The following is a 20,453-nucleotide window of genomic DNA, read 5'->3' as shown; positions in this document are numbered from 1 at the left end:
ACATTAAACTAATTTATTGGAGTATTTTATTGCAACATGGATGGAGCAATGGCTTCAACTTGGCAATTTATACAGCCAAGTTTTTATTTGGGATTGGTCTTGGACACACTATGACCTCGCATGAAACTGGTCTAAGATCATATTATTTAAGAGCTTTAGGATTGTTGGGAGAGGTGAGAGAGAGGTTAATTTCATCTCAGCACCTTACAGAGAAAGAGTTGCATTTATATAGTGCCTTTCACGACCTCAGGATTTCCCAAAGCACTTTACAACCACAGAAGTACTTTTGTCACTGTTGTAATGCAGGATATGAGCCAGCCAATGATGCACAGCAAGCTCCCAAAAACAGCAGAGCTAATTGACCAGATAACTCGCTTTTGTGATGTTGGTTGAGGGATAAATATCAGTCAGACACCGAGGATAACTCCCCTGCTCTTCTTGGAATAGTGTCGTGGGATCTTTTACATCTACCTGAGAGAGCAGACCGGGCCTCAGTTGTTCTTATCTGAAAGATGGCACCTCCAACAGCACAGCGCTCCCTCAGCACTGCACTGTGAGTGTCAGCCTGGATTACATACACAAGTCTCTGGAGGGGAGACGTGAAGTCACAACCTTCTGACTCAGAGGACAGAGCGCTACCCGCTCAGCCATGGCTGGAACTTGCACACAGTTCACAGTCAGCTCGCAGCATTGCTGGTTTACTTTGCCAACTCAATGCAGCCAAACCCAGCCAACCTTTATTCTCACAAAAGCAAAATACTGCGGATGCTGGGAATCTGCAATAAAAGCAGAATATGCTGGAAATGCTCAGCCGGTCAGGCCACATCTGTGGACAGTCTATCGTGAATCTTCGACATTCTCTGCCCCGGAGAGCTGTGGAGGCTGAGTCATTGAATACATTTAAGACGGAGATAGACAGATTTTTGAAGGATAAGGGAGTGAAGGGTTGTGGGGAGCGGGCAGGAAAGTGGAGTTGAAGCCAAGATCAGATCAGCGGATGGCAGAGCAGGCTCAAGAGGCCAAATGGTCGAGTCCTGCTCCTATTTTCTTATGTTCTTATGAGAGAGAAACAGAGTTAACATTTCAGGGCGGTTTTCATCAGAACTGGAAAAAGGTAGAGATGTAACAGGTTTTAAGCAGGTGCAGAGGCAGGGAGAATGGGGAGAGGATGAAAGAACAGCAGAGAAGGTCTGTGACAAAGGGGATGATGGTGGGAGGCAAAAAGAGATGGTAATGGGACAAGTGAAGAAACAAAAGATGGGTCGAGAGGAGGTGTAAATGGAAATGGCAGGATCATCAACAGCTGCCATGTGGGAAAAAACGGGAGCAGAGGTTATGGTCTGAAATTGTTGAACTCGATGTTGAGTGTGGAAAGCTGTAAAGTGCATAATCGAAACATAGAAACATAGACACATAGAAAATAGGTGCAGGAGTAGGCCATTCGGCCCTTCGAGCCTGCACCGCCATTCAATGAACATGCAACTTCAGTACCCCATTCCTGCTTTCTCGCCATACCCCTTGATCCCCCCAGTAGTGAGGACTACATCTAACTCCTTTTTGAATATATTTAGTGAATTGGCCTCAACAACTTCCTGTGGTAGAGAATTCCACAGGTTCACCACTCTCTGGGTGAAGAAGTTTCTCCTCATCTCGGTCCTAAATGGCTTACCCCTTATCCTTAGACTGTGACCCCTGGTTCTGGACTTCCCCAACATTGGGAACATTCTTCCTGCATCTAACCTGTCTAAGCCCTTCAGAATTTTAAACGTTTCTATGAGATCCCCTCTCATTCTTCTGAACTCCAGTGAATACAAGCCCAGTTGATCCAGTCTTTCTTGATATGTCAGTCCCGCCATCCCGGGAATCAGTCTGGTGAACCTTCGCTGCACTCCCTCAATAGCAAGAACGTCCTTCCTCAAGTTAGGAGACCAAAACTGTACACAATACTCCAGGTGTGGCCTCACCAAGGCCCTGTACAACTGTAGTAACACCTCCCTGCCCCTGTACTCAAATCCCCCCGCTATGAAGGCCAACATGCCATTTGCTTTCTTAACCGCCTGCTGTACCTGCATGCCAACCTTCAATGACTGATGTACCATGACACCCAGGTCTCGTTGCACCTCCCCTTTTCCTAATCTGTCACCATTCAGATAATAGTCTGTCTCTCTGTTTTTACCACCAAAGTGGATAACCTCACATTTATCCACATTATACTTCATCTGCCATGCATTTGCCCACTCACCTAACCTATCCAAGTCACTCTGCAGCCTCATAGCATCCTCCTCGCAGCTCACACTGCCACCCAACTTGGTGTCATCTGCAAATTTGTAGATACTACATTTAATCCCCTCGTCTAAATCATTAATGTACAATGTAAACAGTTGGGGCCGCAGACAGAACCTTGCGGTACCCCACTAGTCACTGCCTGCCATTCTGAAAAGTACCCGTTTACTCCTACTCTTTGCTTCCTGTCTGACAACCAGTTCTCAATCCACGTCAGCACACTACCCCCAATCCCATGTGCTTTAACTTTGCACATTAATCTCTTGTGTGGGACCTTGTCAAAAGCCTTCTGAAAGTCCAAATACACCACATCAACTGGTTCTCCCTTGTCCACTCTACTGGAAACATCCTCAAAAAATTCCAGAAGATTTGTCGAGCATGATTTCCCTTTCACAAATCCATGCTGACTTGGACCTATCATTTCACCTCTTTCCAAATGCGCTGCTATGATATCCTTAATAATTGATTCCATCATTTTACCCACTACCGATGTCAGGCTGACCGGTCTATAATTCCCTGTTTTCCTTCTCCCTCCTTTTTTAAAAAGTGGAGTTACATTGGCTACCCTCCACTCCATAGGAACTTATCCAGAGTCTATGGAATGTTGGAAAATGACTGTCAATGCATCCGCTATTTCCAAGGCCACCTCCTTAAGTACTCTGGGATGCAGTCCATCAGGCCCTAGGGATTTATCAGCCTTCAATCCCATCAATTTCCCCAGCACAATTTCCCGACTAATAAGGATTTCCCTCAGTTCCTGCTTCTTACTGGACCCTCTGACCCCTTTTATATCCGGAAGGTTGTTTGTGTCCTCCTTAGTGAATACTGAACCAAAGTACTTGTTCAATTGGTCTGCCATTTCTTTGTTCCCCGTTATGACTTCCCCTGATTATGACTGCAGGGGACCTACATTTGTCTTTACTAACCTTTTCCTCTTTACATATCTATAGAAGCTTTTGCAGTCCATCTTAATGTTCCCTGCAAGCTTCCTCTCGTACTCTATTTTCCCTGCCCTAATCAAACCCTTTGTCCTCCTCTGCTGAGTTCTAAATTTCTCCCAGTCCCCGGATTCGCTGCTATTTCCGACCAATTTGTATGCCACTTCCTTGGCTTTAATACTATCCCTGGTTTCCCTTGATAGATGAGGTGCTGTTCCTCGAGCTTACGTTGAGCTTCATTGGAACAGGCCGAGGACGGAGAGGTCAGAGCAGAAGTGGAGCGGAGAATTAAAGTGACCTCTGTTCTTGTTGTCAGTCGACGGAATGTTCAATCTGCAGTCAGAATTACAATTCCAACAGTTCATGAGATACCCAGACAGAAGGCTACAAGCAATAAATTAAATATAAACACTCTGACAGGGGTCTTCACAGTACATGGCAAGGTAATGCTAACAACATTGGAGTGACCTATTATTGCGATGCAATGCACTCGACGTGCTATTGATTTTAACGAGGCCCCTTGCACCTGAGAACGCCTGTCCTTCAAGACCCAGTTTTTGCATTTATTCATGTTGGAGCCTTTTATTGCTGTAGTTGTTGGTGCTTTTCCAAATGCAATCTTGTTCCATTCCCAACTCACCTTGAATGTGGTTCTCGGCCGTTACCCTCAGTTGGGCTGCACATCATCTCCCTGAAATTGCCGAAGATGTGAAATCGACACCACAGCGGAAATGTCAGTTTTGCTGAATTGCAATCACTTTGACTTTTTTTAAATTCTGTTCTGCCTGGGCTTGTTTTGAACTTAAATAGAATTTACAGCACGGAAATGGGCCATTCAGCCCAACTAGTTCATGCCGGTGTTTACACTCCACACCAGCCTCCTCCCACCCTACTTCATCTCGCCCTATCAGAATATCCTTTTATTCCTCTCTCCATCGTGTGTTTATCTAACTCTGTAACCTCCTCCAGCACTGCCACCCCCTCCTACGCCCTCTCCCCACTCCACCGCCCCCACCCCTCCCCCCACCACAGCCAAAATGTCTGCGCTCCTCCAATTCTGGCCTCTTGAGCATCCCCAATTTTAATCACCCCACCATTGGTGGCGGTGCCTTCAGCTGCCTGGGCCCTAAGCTCTGGAACTCCCTGCTTAAACCTCTCCGTCCGCCTCGGTACCTCTCTTTCTTCTTTTAAGACGCTCCTTAAAACCTGCCTCTTTGACCAACCTTTCGGTCACCTGCCCTACTACCTCTTCATGTGACTCTGATATAGGAATACGTCCAATCAGAGGTGTCAATGTTTGTCTGATAATCGCTCCTGTGAAGTGCATTGGGACGTTTTACTCTGTTCAAGCCGCTACATAAATGCAAGTTGTTGTTGTTGTTGTTGTTGTTCCCCTTAAATGCATCACTGAGCTCGGTGACAGGCTCAGAGGCCTCTCGCTGTACACTCCGCGAACATACCTGCCGCTTGGCGTGCTCGCTGCTTTCCCCGGGCATGTCGTGCGCGCTCTTGATTAAGCTCTGAGCGATGTGAAAGTAGTAGACGCTGATGATGCCCAGGGGGATGAGGTAGTACACCAGGAATATCAGGACCGAGTGGATTTTCGGATGCAGCTTGTCGGAGAGCGGGTACGGCACGCAGGCGCTGAAGCTGTCGTTCTCCCCATTGTGGTGCTGCACCACTTGTGAGTAGACAGCCTCCGGAATGGCCAGCACCACGGAGACAATCCATATGGTGACCGCTTTAAGACAGGTGTGAAGGACAGCGCTGGACGCCTGGATGTCCATGGGATTTACGATGGCCTTGTACCTGCAACAACAGTAAATGCACACGTGACGACTTTACTCCAGTTGACAAGTCAGTATTTACAGCACGCAGACGCTCCATTCAGACCAACAGGTCCGTCCCGGTGTTTATGCTCCACACCAGCATCCTCCCACCCCTCTCCACCTCGCCCCATCGACATACCCTTCTATTCCTTTCTCCCTCATGTGCTTATCAAGCCTCCCCTTAAATGCATCTCTGCTATTCGCCTCAACCGCTCCCTGTGGTAGCGAGTTCCACATTCTCACCACTCTCTGGGCAAAGAGGTTTCTCCTGAATTCCCTATTGGATTTATTCGTGACTCTTATATTTACGGCCCCTAGTTCTATTCTCACCTGCAAGTGGAAACGTATTTTCTGGGGGCCGAATTTGATCAAGGCCTCCACCCACCCAAGTGCCGCCCAAAGTATCGGCGATGGCCACCGAGGTACCGGACGGTACTTTGGGCGGGATACACATCGCCGAGGTCCCTCGAAGGTCAACAGGCGGCAAATGGACAACGTACGCCGCCAATCTGGGCGGCAGAGGGCGGGAGATCGCGTCCTCGGCAGCCAAGTGCCACCGAGGATGGAGTCGGGCCCACCGGGGGGGGGGGGGGGGGGGAAGACCTGAAAATAAAAAGCATCAAGAAAAAATTTAAAAAACTATTGGAAGACCTTCAGGTGACCCCCATCCCAGGTAAGTCGCTGTGGAAATTTTTTTTTTTAAATGTTCACTTACCGTTTTTTCAGGTTCGTCAGACTTACCATCGAGGACAGACCAGCCTCCTCACAGCGGCCCACCCCTGTTCTGCCGCCAGGTCCCGCCGACTCCCGCCCGCAGGAATCTGGGGGCTCGGCAGGCGGGAGGTCCGTTGCGCCGCTTGGCCGCCCGCTGACATCACCCGGGCGGTTCCCGGCGGCTCTCCCCTCCCGCCAGCTCCAGGCCACCTCCAAAGTGGCACTGGGCGGATCTTCAGGAGGACTGTCGGTGGCAGTGGGCGGCAGCGGGCGGTGAGGTGATGAGTTTCAGCCCCTCTACATTTACCCTTTCATAATCTTAAATATCGCTACATAGAATGTACAGCACAGAAACAGGCCATTCGGTGCCTGGTCTGTGCCGGTGTTTATGCTCCAAATGAACCTCCTACCACCCCACCATCTCGCACCATTAGCACATCCTTCTATCCCCTCATGTAATAGGATTGCCAACCCTCCAGGATTGCCCTGGAGTGTCCAGCAAATAAAGATTGATCTCTTGGACACCGCTGCGAGCAAGCTGGGGGAAACATTGCAGGCGCATTGAAATAAAGGATGCTTTTGTTTTAATTTTCTTTGTACCCTTTGGTTTATTAGTTATATAAATATTAGAGATGAGGGGAGAAACGCAGATTGACTGGATAGGGCAGCTGGAGGTGGAGTCATGTGATGAACTCTCCAGGAATAGGTCCAACCAGAGTTGGCAACACAGTGTACTTATCGAGCCTCCTCTAAAAGGCATGGGAAATGGTCAGTCCATCTACCAAGAAGTCATGCCTTTTTAATTCCTTAAAGTGTATCAGTGCACCAAGTCATCAAGTCAAGCTCCAATTGGCCTGTGACCCCTGTGCTCCTCAAATTCTGCCCTTTTGCATATCCCCCAATTCCTTTGCCCCAGTACTGGTGGCGGTGCCTTCAGTCATGTTGACCCTGAGCTCCAGAATTCCCTCCCTCCACCTCTCAGGAATGACACCCGTGGCTCAGCGGGCAGCACTCTTGCCTCTGAGTCAAAAGATCATGGGTTCAAATCCCACTCCAGAGACTTGAGCACATGAAGCGAGGTTGATAATCCATGGCAGTGCTGAGGGAGTGCTGCACTGTTGGAGGTGCCTTCGATTGGATGAGATGTTAAACTGAGGTCCTGTCTGCACTCTCAGGTGGACATAAAAGATCCCACGGCACTATTTTCAAAGAAGAGCAGGGGAGTTATTCCTGTAGTCCTGACCAATATTTATCCCTCAATCAACAAAACAAAGTAAGATTATTTGGTCATTATCACATTGCTGTTTGTGGGAGCTTTCTGTGCGAAAATTGGCTGCCGCATTTCCTATTACAAGAGCGACTACACTTCAAAAAGTACTTCATTGACTGTAAAATGCTTTGAGATGTCCGATGATCGTGAAAGGTGCTTTTCTTTTCTCTGCCTCTCTATCTCCTCAAAGATTAACCCTTTAATCAAGCGTTTGGTCTCATTATGTGGCTCGGTCCCAAATTTTGCTTGATAACGCCCCTGTAAAGCGCCTTGGGATGTTTCACGATGTTAATGGCGCTATATAATGCAAGTTGTTGTTATTGTTTTGAAGCCTGTATCTTCCAACAGACAATGTGCAGTCTCTCCATAGTGGATTTGTTAGGAATGTAAATTTTTAGAGACCATAAAAGTAATCTGTGTGTGGAGACAGAAGAAGTGGTTATGGTTCTTTACGAATACTTTGCGACTACTTTTACAAACGAAAGGGGTAATGCAGACATCACAATCAGGGAGGAGGCGTGTGAAATATTAGATGAAATAAACATAGTGAGAGAGGAAGTATTAAGGGGCTTAGCAGCTTTGAAAGTGGATAAATCCCCAGGCCCAGATGAAATGTATTCCAGGCTGTTAAGAGAAGCAAAAGAGGAAATAGCAGAGGCTCTGACCATCAATTTCCAATCCTCTCTGGCTACAGGTGCAATGCTGGAGGACTGGAGAACTGATAACATTGTACCATTGTTTAAAAAGGGAGAAAGGGATAGACCGAGTAATTACAGGCCAGTCAACCTAACCTCGGTGGTGCGAAAATTATTGGAGAAAATTCTGAAGGAGAGGATAAATTTTCATTTCGAAAGACACAGATTAATCAAGGATAATCAGCATGGATTTGTTAAAGGAAGGTTATGTCTGACTAACTTGATTGAATTTTTTGAGGAGGTAACAAGGAGGGTAGTGCTTTTGATGGAGTGTATATGGATTTTAGCAAGGCTTTTGATAAGGTTCCACATGGCAGACTGGTCATAAAAGTAAAAGCCCATGGGATCCAGGACAAAGAGGCAAGTTGGATTCAAAATTGGCTCAGAGGCAGGAAACAAATGGTAATGGTTGATGGATGTTTTTGTGATTGGAAGGCTGTTTCCAGTGGGGATTCGCAGGGCTCAGAACCAGGTCCTTTCCTTTTTGTGGTATATATCAATGACTTAGACTTGAATGTAGTGGGTATGATTAAAACATTTGCAGATGATACAAAAATTGGCTGTGTGATTGATAATGAAGAAGAAGGCTGTAGAATGCAGGAAGATATCAATGAACTGGTCAGGTGGGCAGAACAGTGACACATTGAATTCAATCCTGAGAAGTGTGAGGTAATGAATTTGGGGAGGGCTAACAAGGAAAAGGAATGCACATTAAATGGTAGGACACTGAGAAGTGTAGAGGAACAAAGAGACCTTGGAGTGCATGTCCACAGATCCCTGAAGGTAACAGGCCAGCTGATAAGGTTGTTAAGAAGGCATATGGAATACTTGCCTTTATTAGATGAAGCATAGTATACAGCGGAGATTTACTAGGATGTTGCCTGGACTGGAGAATTTTAGCTATGAGGAAAGATTGGATAGGCTAGGGTTGTTTTCTTTGGAACAGAGAAGGCTGAGGGAGAACTTATTGAGGTGTATAAAATTATGAGGGGCTCAGATAGAGTGGATAGCAAGGATCTATTTCCCTTAATCATCCTCGGTGATTTCAAAATCCATCACAATTCAACATGCTCTCTCTCCTTTAAGTTCACCATCCTCCTGTCCTCCCTTAATCTCTCCCGCCATGTGAATTGCTCAATTCATATTCACAGCCACTCCCTTGAACTTACCATCTCTCGTGGCCTCGCTATTCCTACCGTGTCAATTACAGATAAAGCCATCTCTGACCATTTCCTTGTATCGTTCTCCACCCACATCCCCTTTCCCCCACCCAACCCTACTTCCTTCTGCATCTGTCGCAGGAGAAAACAGTCTCCAAACTCTCTTACAACGGCACTTATCAACTCCAAACTGTCCAGCCTTTGGCCTTCCGTTCACCATGACCTTTCTGCAGCCACTGATCTGCTCAACCACACCCTCACCACCAGCTTTGATACCCTAGTCACTATTAAAACCATTACTCTCTCTCACCCTGGCCATTCCCCGTGGTACAGCCCTAATCTTCACTCCCTCAAGTCCAGGGGCGCAGACTTGAACGGATGTGGCAGACAACTGGTTTAGCCATTCACCGCCAGATCTGGCTGGACCACATCAAGTATTGGGTCCTACTCTTGTCTACAAAAACTGCTCACTATTCCAGGATCATTCTGGATTGCAAAAATAACCCCCGGCTACTATTCTCTACTGCTAACCGTCTCCTGAAACCCCTCTCCCCTGTCTCCACCACACTCGCCTCCGACAAAAAGATTGAGACCACCCCATCAGTTGCCTCTGCCAGATCCTTCCTTCCTCTAGCCCACCCTAATTTCTCTCTGATCTCCCCTCTTGACCTCTCCATGCTCATCTTGTCCATGAGACCCACTTCCTGCTCCCTTGACCCTATTCCCACTCAACTGCTGATTACCCAACTTCCTTTACTGGCTCCCATGTTAGCCGACATTGTTAACGGTTCTCTCTCCTCAGATACTGTCCCCCTCTCCTGAAAATCTGCCGTCATCATCCCTCTCCTCAAAAAAACAATCCTTCACCCCTCTGTGCTTGCTAGTTACCACTCCATCGCCAACCTCCCTTTCCTCTCCAAAGTCCTTGAACGTGTTGTCACCTCCCAAATCCATGAACATCTTTCCCGGAACTCCATGTTTGAATCCATTCATTCTGGTTTGCCACAGTACTGAAATGGTTCTCATCAAAATCACAAATGACATCCTTTGTGAGTGTGACAAAGGCAAACTATCCCTCCTCGTCCTCCTGGACCTGTCTGCAGTCTTTGACACAGTTGACCACTCCATCCTCCTCCAACGCCTCTCCACCATCGTCCAGCTGGGTGGGACTGCACTCGCCTGGTTCCATTCTTATCTATCTAATCATAGCCAGAAAATCTCCTGCAATGGCGTCTCTTCCCGCCCCCGCATCGTTACCTCTGGTGTCCCCCCAAGGATCTATCCTTTGCCCCCTCCTATTTCCCATCTACATGTTGCCCCTTGGCAACATCATCCGAAAACACCGAGTCAGTTTCCACATGTACACTGATGGCACCCAGCTCTACCTCTCCACCACTTCTCCCTACCCCTCCATGGTCTCTAAATTGTCTGACTGCTTGTCCGACATCCGGTACTGGATGCGCAGAAATGTTTTCCAATTATATATTGGGAAGACCGAAGCCATGAACTTTGTTCCCCGCCATAAACTGCGTTCCCAGCCATCGACTCCATCCCTCTCCCTATCATCTAAAACCACCTATTTCCACCTCCGTAACATTGTCCGCCTTCACCCCTGCCTCAGCTCATCTGCTGCTACAACCCTCATACATGCCGTTGTTACCTCTAGACTTAACTGCTCCAACCCACTCCTGGCTGTCCTCCCACATTCTACCCTACATAAACTTGAGGTCATCCAAAACTTGGCTGCCCGTGTCTTAATTCACACCAAGTCCCGATCACCCATTACCCCTGTGCTCGCTGACCTATATTGGCTCCCGGTTAAACAATGCCTTGATTTTAAAATTCTCACCCTTGTTTACAAATCTCTCCATGGCCTCGCCCCTCCCTATCTCTATAATCTCCTCCAGCCTCACAGAGATGTCTGTGCTCCTCAAATTCTGCCCTCTTAAGCATCCCTGATTATAATCGCTCAACCATTGGTGGCCGTGCCTTCAGCTGCCTGGGCCCCAAGCTCTGGAATTCCCTCTCTGCCTCTCTACCTCTCTTTCCTCCTTTAAAACACTCCTTAAAACCTACCTCTTTTGTTCATCTGCTGTAATTTCTTCTTATGTGGCTCGGTGTCAAATTTATTGGTTTTGTTTTATAACACTGCTGTGAATCAACTTGGTATATTTCACTACGATAAAGGCGCTGTATAAATAAAAGTTGTTGTTGTTAGCAGAGGGGTCAACAAGGAGGGGGCATAGATTTAAAGAAATTGGTAGAAGGTTTCGAGGGGATTTGAGGGGAAATTTCTTCACCCACAGGTTGTGGGGGTCTGGAACTCACTGACTGAAAGGGTGGTAGAGGCAGAAACCCTCACCACATTTAAAAGCTGCTTGGATGTGCATTTAAAGTGCCGTAATCTACAAGGCTATGGATCAAGAGCTAGAAAGTGGGATTAGGCTGGATAGCTCTTGGTCGGCCGGCACGGACACAATGGGCCAAAATGGCCTCCTTCCGTGCTATAAATGATTAGACAAAGGCTGCAGTTCTGTGCCAAGAATTAACTCTTGGGTACGGGAGTTAAAACACTTGCCATAACCCTTTTATAGAATCATCTATGGGCTAGAATTTCCTCTTTGATCGCTATTGCCCAAAAATGGGTGATATTTCCGGCCTTAATATTTTTTTTATTTTTCAGGATCGCTGGAATATCGGCCATTTCAGAAAAGTGCTAGTTTCGCCTTTTTAATTTGGGCAATTGCCTTAACGATGTGAAATGGGCAATAGCGATGTATTCAGTCGTGCAAGGCTGGCGTCCATAGCAACAGCCGTTCTGCGCATGCGCGTTTATTTTTAGGCAAAGAACGTTTCCCGCGATTCGGGAGGCCAGGGGTCATCTGCGCATGCTCAGAGCGCAAAGGGAGGGAGAGAGAGAGGATTTCTGAGAGAAGGGCGTTTCTTGTTGAGCTTGTCAGTTGAAGTATAAATAATGGATAACATCGAGATGGAGCACGAAGAACCGGAGAGAGCGTTGGGGAGTTTGGAGGGAGGAGAGTGGGACCGTTCTCCGAAGAGGTGAACGAGGCCTTGGTCCAGGAGGTGGAGACTCGGTGGGTCCAATTAACCCAGGTGTGGGTGTGGGAACCCCACCCCCCCGCAGGAACATACAGGAAAATATGGGCTGATATTGCCGAGGTAGTCTCATCGGCAGCCCATGATATCAGAGAGCCGGACCAGTGCCGCAAGCGATGGAACAGTCTTGTTGCATCTGCAAGAGTAAGTATTAAAATATTACATTCATAATTGTAATGATGCACTGACTCATTAATTAGAATATAAATCTGCTGGATTGTAATTAAACTGTGTAATCTTGGGTAGCTTTCCTGTTCAGAATTGGACTGGGGTCGGAACCTGTGTCCTTTAAGTCTAATCTTGCTGAGCTACATTTTAATCGACATTTTTAATTATTATTTAAATGCTTTGATCAAAAATTTGGGTCAAAAGAATGACTGGAAACAGACAGACCGCAAAAACTCGGCATTTCTACCACTTTGGCTTCGAAGGAGAATTATAAAATTATATCGCTGCCTGTGTGCTGTGAGCAACTCCTTTTGGGTTACGTTGGTGGATGGGGACACGACTGAGCACTGAGGGGTCTGGTCACCTTTACTCAGACTGTGTGAGTCTCTCCGGCTGCTGCCACTCACACAGTGACCCAGCCTGGATTTGGGGGACAGCTGCCCTGGCTCACTGTCTCCCCTGGGTCATTTTGGGACATTAGCTCCGGCCACACGGAGGCCTCTGAGCACAGCCCAGGGACATGGTGCCCCCTCCCATTACGATCCTGTCATTGCCGAGCTCACCGGAGGTCCTGATCCCCCGGCCCACCCCAGGGGACCTCCATCGATTGCAATAACCCGGCTCCCTCCTCTCAGGTGCTGAACGGCACGGCCCGTGGATGGGGCCTTTCCTGGGGATTGTACGCGAGAGGGTTAGTGTCAAGCATTAGTCCCTAAACACGATCATATTAAATACTTTCTCTGAACATAGATGTTATAACCATGCATCAATTGCATACAAACCGTATTAGCATATAATGTTAACGTTAATGATGAATAGCATGTGGAATGACTAATTGTGGATTACAATATTTGTGTGTTTCCGTAATAGTACCTAGGCAATTAGCTAAGGCATATTTGCAGAGGAAGATATCTAAGAATCAAGCCGAGCAGAGGCGGACCGAGGAGGGCCTGCTGACCTGCAACCTCTCACTGATCTGGAGCAGCATGCATCTGTCCTAATAGGCACACATAATTGTTCTGCCACCCGTGGTGGCGCAGATCTCCTTCTTGCGCCACATGAGAAATGTGTAAAGCAGTGGTAATTTAAAGTAATTTAATGCCATTTGATTATAATATATCAATGATGTAATGTTATGCATTTAGTTTCTGTACTCTTCTGTACTCCCATGTTAATTATATGCAACGTCTTTCGTTCACGTTTACTGCAGTAGTGTTGCTCCTCGTATATATGCCTGCGCAGCACAATCATTCTCATGTCTCCCCTTCTCTTCTACTAACCTCAATTATTTTTTCCAGCTCCCCAGACTCCCCAGGTGCAACAATTGCTGCAGGTCGTGCTGACTATGGGGGAAGGCGATACAACTGAGGAGGACGATGAGCCGGCTGAGGAAGTACCTGCGGCCACGTCAGCCTCAACGGATGAAGTAACGGGGCCAAGTGGCTTGCAGCAGGGCACTCCGAGTGGTCCAGTGCCTACGCCGACCCAGTGGAGGTTGGGTCGGTGAGGTCGGCACGCGCCGCGACAGGCAGAGTGTGAACGAGGACGTGGTGTCTCTGTCGAGGGCGCGAGTCGACACTGGTCGAGAACGCCTCCAAGCAATTGGTGGGTGGACCGGCAACATTGCCATACTATCTGCTAGAATCTCAGAGAACGTGGGGCATATGGTTGTGGCAACACGGCAAACGGCCTACTCCGTCAATACCATGCGGCAGGCGATGGTTTTGGGAAGCAGCACTGCACCCCGACGTGCCGTACCACCAACAACATCCTAACTCAAAAGAAGTTTCTTCTCCTCGGCCCCCGGAAGTCCATCTGTCAACGGCACACACCGCCCCACACACAGCAGCAGCCTTCCAGGTGCTCCACTGCATGACGACTTAGCCCCGTTACTAGGGGCGTAAGTGAGAAAGGGTGGAGGGGTTCAGATGAGGGGGGATAAAGGTAGAGGAAGGAAACATAGAAACATAGAAAATAGATTCAGGAGTAGGCCATTCGGCCCTTCGAGTCTGCACCACCATTCAATGAGATCATGGCTGATCATTCACCTCAGGACCCCTTTCCTGCTTTCTCTCTATACCCCTTGATCCCTTTAGCCGTAAGAGCCATATCTAACTCCCTCTTGAATATATCCAATGAACTGGCATCAACAACTCTCTGCGGTAGGGAATTCCACAGGTTAACAACTCTCTGAGTGAAGAAGTTTCTCCTCATCTCAGTCCTAAATGGCTTACCCCTTATTCTTAGACTATGTCCCCGGGTTCTGGACTTCCCCAACATCGGGAACGTTCTTCCTGCATCTAACCTGTCCAGTCCTGTCAGAATTTTATATGTTTCTATCAGATCCCCTCTCATCTTTCTGAACTCCAGTGAATACAGGCCCAATCGATCCAGTCTCTCCTCATATGTCAGTCCTGCCATCCCGGGAATCAGTCTGGTAGAAACATAGAAACATAGAAAATAGGTGCAGGAATAGGCCATTCGGCCCTTCGAGCCTGCACCGCCATTCAATGAGTTCATGGCTGAACATGCAACTTCAGTACCCCATTCCTGCTTTCTCGCCATACCCCTTGATCCCCCTAGTAGTAAGAATAGAAGGTGAACCTTCGCTGCACTCCCTCAATAGCAAGAACGTCCTTCCTCAGATTAGGAGACCAAAACTGAACACAATATTCCAGGTGAGGCCTCACCAAGGCCCTGTACAACTGCAGTAAGACCTCCCTGCTCCTATACTCAAATCCCCTAGCTACGAAGGCCAACATACCATTTGCCTTCTTCACCGCCTGCTGTACTTGCATGCCAACTTTCAATGACTGATGAACCATGACACCCAGTCTCGTTGCACCTCCCCCTTTCCTAATCTGCCGCCATATAGATAATATTCTGCCTTCGTGTTTTTGCCCCCAAAATGGATATCCTCACATTTATCCACATTATACTGCATCTGCCATGCATTTGCCCACTCACCTAAACTGTCCAAGTCACCCTGCAGCCTCTTAGCGTCCTCCTCCCAGCTCACTCCGCCACCCAGTTTAGTGTCATCTGCAAACTTGGAGATTTTACTCTCAATTCTTTCATCTAAATCATTAATGTATATTGTAAATAGCTGGGGTCCCAGCACTGAGCCCTGCAACACCCCACTAGTCACTGCCTGTCATTCTGAAAAGGACCCGTTTATCCTGACTCTCTGCTTCCTGTCTGCTAACCAGTTCTCTATCCACGTCAGTACATTACCCCCAATACCATGTGCTTTAATTTTGCACACCAATCTCTTGTGTGGGACCTTGTCAAAAGCCTTTTGAAAGTCCAAATCCAACACATCCACTGGTTCTCCCTTGTCCACTCTACCAGTTACATCCTCAAAAAATTCTAGAAGATTTGTCAAGCATGATTTCCCTTTCATAAATCCATGCTGACTTGGACCGATCCCGTCACTGTTTTCCAAATGCGCTGCTATTTCATCTTTAATAATTGATTCCAACATTTTCTCCGCTACTGATGTCAGGCTAACCCATTTTCTCTCTCCCTCCTTTCTTAAAAAGTGATGTTATATTAGATACCCTCCAGTTCATAGGAACTGATCCAGAGTTGATAGATTGTTGGAAAATGATCACCAATGCATCCACTATCTCTCGGGCTACTTCCTTAAGTACTCTGGGATGCAGATTATCAGGCCCTAGCGATTTATCGGCCTTCAATCCCATCAATTTCCCTAACACCATTTCCCGCTTTATAAGGATATCCTTCAGTTCCTCCTTCTCACTAGACCCTCGGTCCCCTAGTATTTGTGTCTTCCTTCGTGAAGACAGAACCAAAGTATTTGTTTAACTGGTCCACCATTTCTTTGTTCCGCATTATAAATTCATCTGAATCTGACTGCAAGGGACCTACGTTTGTCTTCACTAATCTTTTTCTCTTCACATAGCTATAGAAGCTTTTGCAGTCAGTTTTTATGTTCCCAGCAAGCTTCCTCTCATACTCTACTTTCCCCCTCCTAATTAAACCCTTTGTCCTCCTCTGCTGTATTATAAAATTCTCCCAGTCTCTGGTTTGCTGCTTTTTCTGGCCAATTTATATGCCTCTTCCTTGGATTTAACACTATTCTTAATTTCCCTTGTTAGCCACGGTTGAGCCACCTTCCCCATTTTATTTTTACTCCAGACAGGCTTGTGCAATTGTTGAAGTTCATCCTTGTGATCTTTAAATGTTTGCCATTGCCTATCCACCGTCAACCCTTTAACTATCATTCGCCAGTCTATTCTAGCCAAATCACGTCTCATATCATCGAAGTTACCTTTCCTTAAGTTCAGGACCCTAGTCTCTGAATTAACTGTGTCACTCTCCATCTTAATAAAGAATTCTACCATAGTATGGTCACTCTTCCCCAGGGACCTCGCACAACAAGATTGCTAATTAGTCCTTTCTCATTACACACTAGGATGGCCAGCCCTCTAGTTGGTTCCTCGACATATTGGTCTAGAAAACCATCACTAATACACTCCAGGAAATCCTCCTCCACCGCATTGCTACCAGTTTGATTAGCCTAATCAATATGTAGATTAAAGTCACCCATGATGACTGCTGTACCTTTATTGCACGCATCCTTAATTCCTTGTTTGATGCTGTCCCCAACCTCAGTACTAGTGTTTGGTGGTCTGTACAGAACTCCCACTAGCGTTTTCTGCCCTTTGGTATTCTACAGCTCCACCCATACTGATTCCACATCATCTTAGCTAATGTCCTTCCATACTATTGCGTTAATTTCCTCTTTAATCAGCAATGCTACCCCACCTCCTTTTCCTTTCTATCTATCCTTCAAGAATGTTGAATACCCCTGGATGTTGAGTTCCCAGCCTTGGTCACCCTGGAGCCATGTCTCCATGATGCCAATTACACCACATCCGTGAACTGCTATCTGCACAGTTAATTTGTCCACCTTATTCTGAATACTCCTCGCATTGAGGCACAGAGCCTTCAGGCTTGTCTTTTTAACACACTTAGCCCCTTTAGAATTTTGCTGCAATCTACCCCTATTTGCTTTTTGCCTTGGGTTTCTCTGCCCTCTACTTTTACTTTTCTTCTTTCTATCTGGCTTCAGGTAGGGAGGGGGGGTGCCTAATCTATTTTTGTTGTTAAAAATTTATTGAATGTTGGAAGTTGTGGAAGGTTGTTACCTTAATTAAAAATGTATTTTTGTTGGAGACATTTTGTTGACTGTTGTGTGTGGGGGGTGGATGGGTGTTATAGTTTGTTGAAATTTTTTTTTTACGTTACTTGTTAAATTATTAAAACATTTTATTTAACTTTACAATTGCTGTGCAGTGTCTTCTAATAACGTAAGGTTAAACATCAATACAAGGGTTGCAAAGAATGGATAGGCCAGGCAAGGATGAAACATAATGCAACTGTAACTGTCACCAATGTAACCACGCAAAGCGTTCATTTATGAACTGCTAATGCAACAGTTTTGCAGCTGCATAACTACCTTTTCTAGTGGGACGGGGGGGGGCGGCGCAGGGGCGGATGGTGGTGGCATGGGTTCATCGCCAGGCTGATTGTCCTCCCCGAGGTCCTCAGCCTCCTCCTCCTCGTCCTCCTCTTCTGCCGCCCCCCCCCTCTGTCCTGAGGTGGACCGGCAGTTCCATCTGGCAATGGCTGTCCTCTCCTGATAGCTAGGTTTTGGAACATGCAGCACACCACAATGAACTTAGCGACCTGCTCAGGGTGGTATTGTAGGTTGTCTCCTGAGTGGTCCAGAACTCCAATTGTCGTTTTGACGATATTGTGTGAGGCTATATTGCTTTCGATGTAGCACTTCTCGGCTTCTGTCTCGGGCTTACGCAGGGGGTAGGTCATGAGCCAGCTGGCAAGACCATATCCTTTATTCCCCAGCATCCGACTGTGATCTTGATTGTTAAGCAGGTCAGAGACAGTGCTCTCACATAAAATGTGCGCACCATGGATGCTGCCTGGAAAATTTGCATTTACTGCCATGATTATTTGCTTGTGGTCGACAATGAGCTGCACATTGAGGGAGTGGAATCCCTTTCGGTTCCAAAACACCTCTGCATCCTGTAAAGGTGCTCGCAGCGATGTGCGTACAGCCTATTGCTCTCTGCATCTTGGAGAAGTTTGCTATTCTCAAGAACTTGAAAGCCCTCTCACTCTGTGCCCTCCCTGGTCATAAGGAAGTTTATAACGTCCATCCTGCGTGCGTAAAGGGCTTCAGTCACATGTCGAATGCAGCAATGTGTGGCGTGCTGAGAGATGCAGCAAATGTTGCCAGCTGAGGCCTGAAAGGAGCCCGATGCATAGAAGGAAAATGCGGCAGTAATCTTAACCTCAACGGGCAGTGCAGTCCTGATGGTGCTGGTAGGCTGCATATCTCACTGATGACCTCCTTTTGGAAGCGCAGCCTCCTATCGCACGTGTTATCGGACAAGTCCAAGTATGATCGCTTATCCCTGTAAATGCGTTGGGTGTAAAGTCTCTTCCTCCACAGCAGTCTGCCACCTCTTTGATTGGGCACATAATGCTCCTCAATGAACCTTCTCCCATCTCTATTCTGCAGCACCTGAGTAGTCATCACTACTGGTTGAGAAATTACAGGCCTCATCACTATAAATCACTATAAATGCCCTATTGTGTCTTCTTAAATTGTCCTCAGCAAATACAATATAAACTGGAAATTAACCACAATGTGATTAGATGATTGGCAAGATTCAAAAACGCCCCTAAAATCACTCATGAATTACCTCAATGCTGCCAACCACTTCAAACAGCCTTTTATTAAACTTCCTCCATACTGCCGTGTTAAGGTCAGGTGAGTGCAGCTTTTCTTGAACGTCTTTTTGGGCAAGCGATCATTTGGGCGCAATATGGTGAAACGCCGAAAGTAGCGCTCGGCAATAACCTGGGCGACAATCGGGCGCTAGTTTCCATTATAAACAGTATTCTGGGCCTTGCACGAGTGATGAAGTCATATATTTTTTTAAATAAGACAGACAATTCAGCTCATTCCTGTATGCCAAAAGTTGCACCTGCAATAAATGGGCAATAAATGGGGGCTAGTTTCCATTTATCATCAAATATGGGCGATATCCTGAATCTCAGCACTTATATAGACGGTAAATGGGCGATTATGTGCTGAAAGTCTAGCCCATAGAAATTTACAGCACAGAAGGAGGCCATTTCGACCCATCGTGTCTGTGCTGGCCAACCAAGAGCTATCCAGCCTAATCCCACTTTCCAGCTCTTGGTCCCGTAGCCTTATAGGTCACAACACTTCAAGACATATCCAAGTATTTTTTAAATGTGGAAAGGGTTTCTGCCTCTATCACCTTTTCAGTCAGTGAGTTCCAAGCCCCACCACCCTCTGGATGAAAATATTTCTCCTCAAATCCCCTCTAAACCTCCTACCAATTACTTTAAGTCAATGCCCCCTGATTGTTGACCTCTCTGATAAGCGAAATAGATCCTTCCTATCCACCCTATCTAGGCCCCTCGTAATTTTATACATCTCAATAAAGTCTCCATTCAGCCTCCTCTGTTCCAGAGAAAACAACCCCAGCCTATCCAATCTTTCCTCATACCTAAAATTCTCCAGTCCAAGTAACATCCTCTAGTACAATCACATCTTTCCTGTAATGTGGTGACCAGAATGGCACACAGTGCTCTAGCTTTGGCCTAACCAGTGTTTTATACAGTTCAAGCATAACCCCTCCTGCTCTTATATTCTAGACCTCAGCTAATAAAAATATAAGAACATAAGAAATAGGAGCAGGGGTAGGCCATTCCGCCCCTCGAGCTTGATCCACCATTCAATAAGATCATGGCAGATCATTGACCTCAACTCCACTTTCCTGTCTGATCTCCATATCCCTTGATTCCCCTAGACTCCAAAAATCTATCGATCTCAGCCTTGAATATATTCAGAGACTCAGCATCCACAGCCCCCTGGGGCAGAGAATCCCAAAGATTCACAACCCTCTAAGTGAAGAACTTGCTCCTCATTTCTGTCTTAAATGGCCGACTCCTTATCCTGAGACTGTGCCCCCTAGTTCTAGACTCTCTAGCCAGGGGAAGCAACCTCTCAGCACTGGCCCGCTCCTATCACGGGTCGAAAGGCCCCCACCATCCCGCCCCCCCATCACCGGCCCCCTCCGATCCCGGGCCGAAAGGCCCCCGCATTGGCCCGTTGCCATCTGTGTAATTTGTCTTCTCTGCATTTTATGAACATGGATTATATCTCGCCTCATTCTTTTCGCCCATGAAAATGA

The 20,453-nt window shown here is 46.9% G+C and overlaps 1 protein-coding gene across 1 annotated transcript in view; it reads right to left on the bottom strand.

The window, feature by feature from the left end:
- The window catches only part of nmbr (neuromedin B receptor), a 55,458-nt gene that overhangs the window by 16,861 nt on the left and 18,144 nt on the right, over positions 1 to 20,453 (bottom strand). Inside the window, exon 2 of the mRNA XM_070890935.1 lies at positions 4,682 to 5,030. Within this exon, the coding sequence (XP_070747036.1) occupies positions 4,682 to 5,030 (349 nt within the window). The remainder of the gene's footprint in view (positions 1 to 4,681; positions 5,031 to 20,453) is intronic.

Source organism: Pristiophorus japonicus, chromosome 9, assembly GCF_044704955.1.
Source record: "Pristiophorus japonicus isolate sPriJap1 chromosome 9, sPriJap1.hap1, whole genome shotgun sequence".
Taxonomy (NCBI): Eukaryota; Metazoa; Chordata; class Chondrichthyes; family Pristiophoridae; genus Pristiophorus; species Pristiophorus japonicus.
The sequence above is the reverse complement of the archived record's forward strand: the minus strand, read 5'-3'. Positions and strand labels throughout refer to the sequence as shown.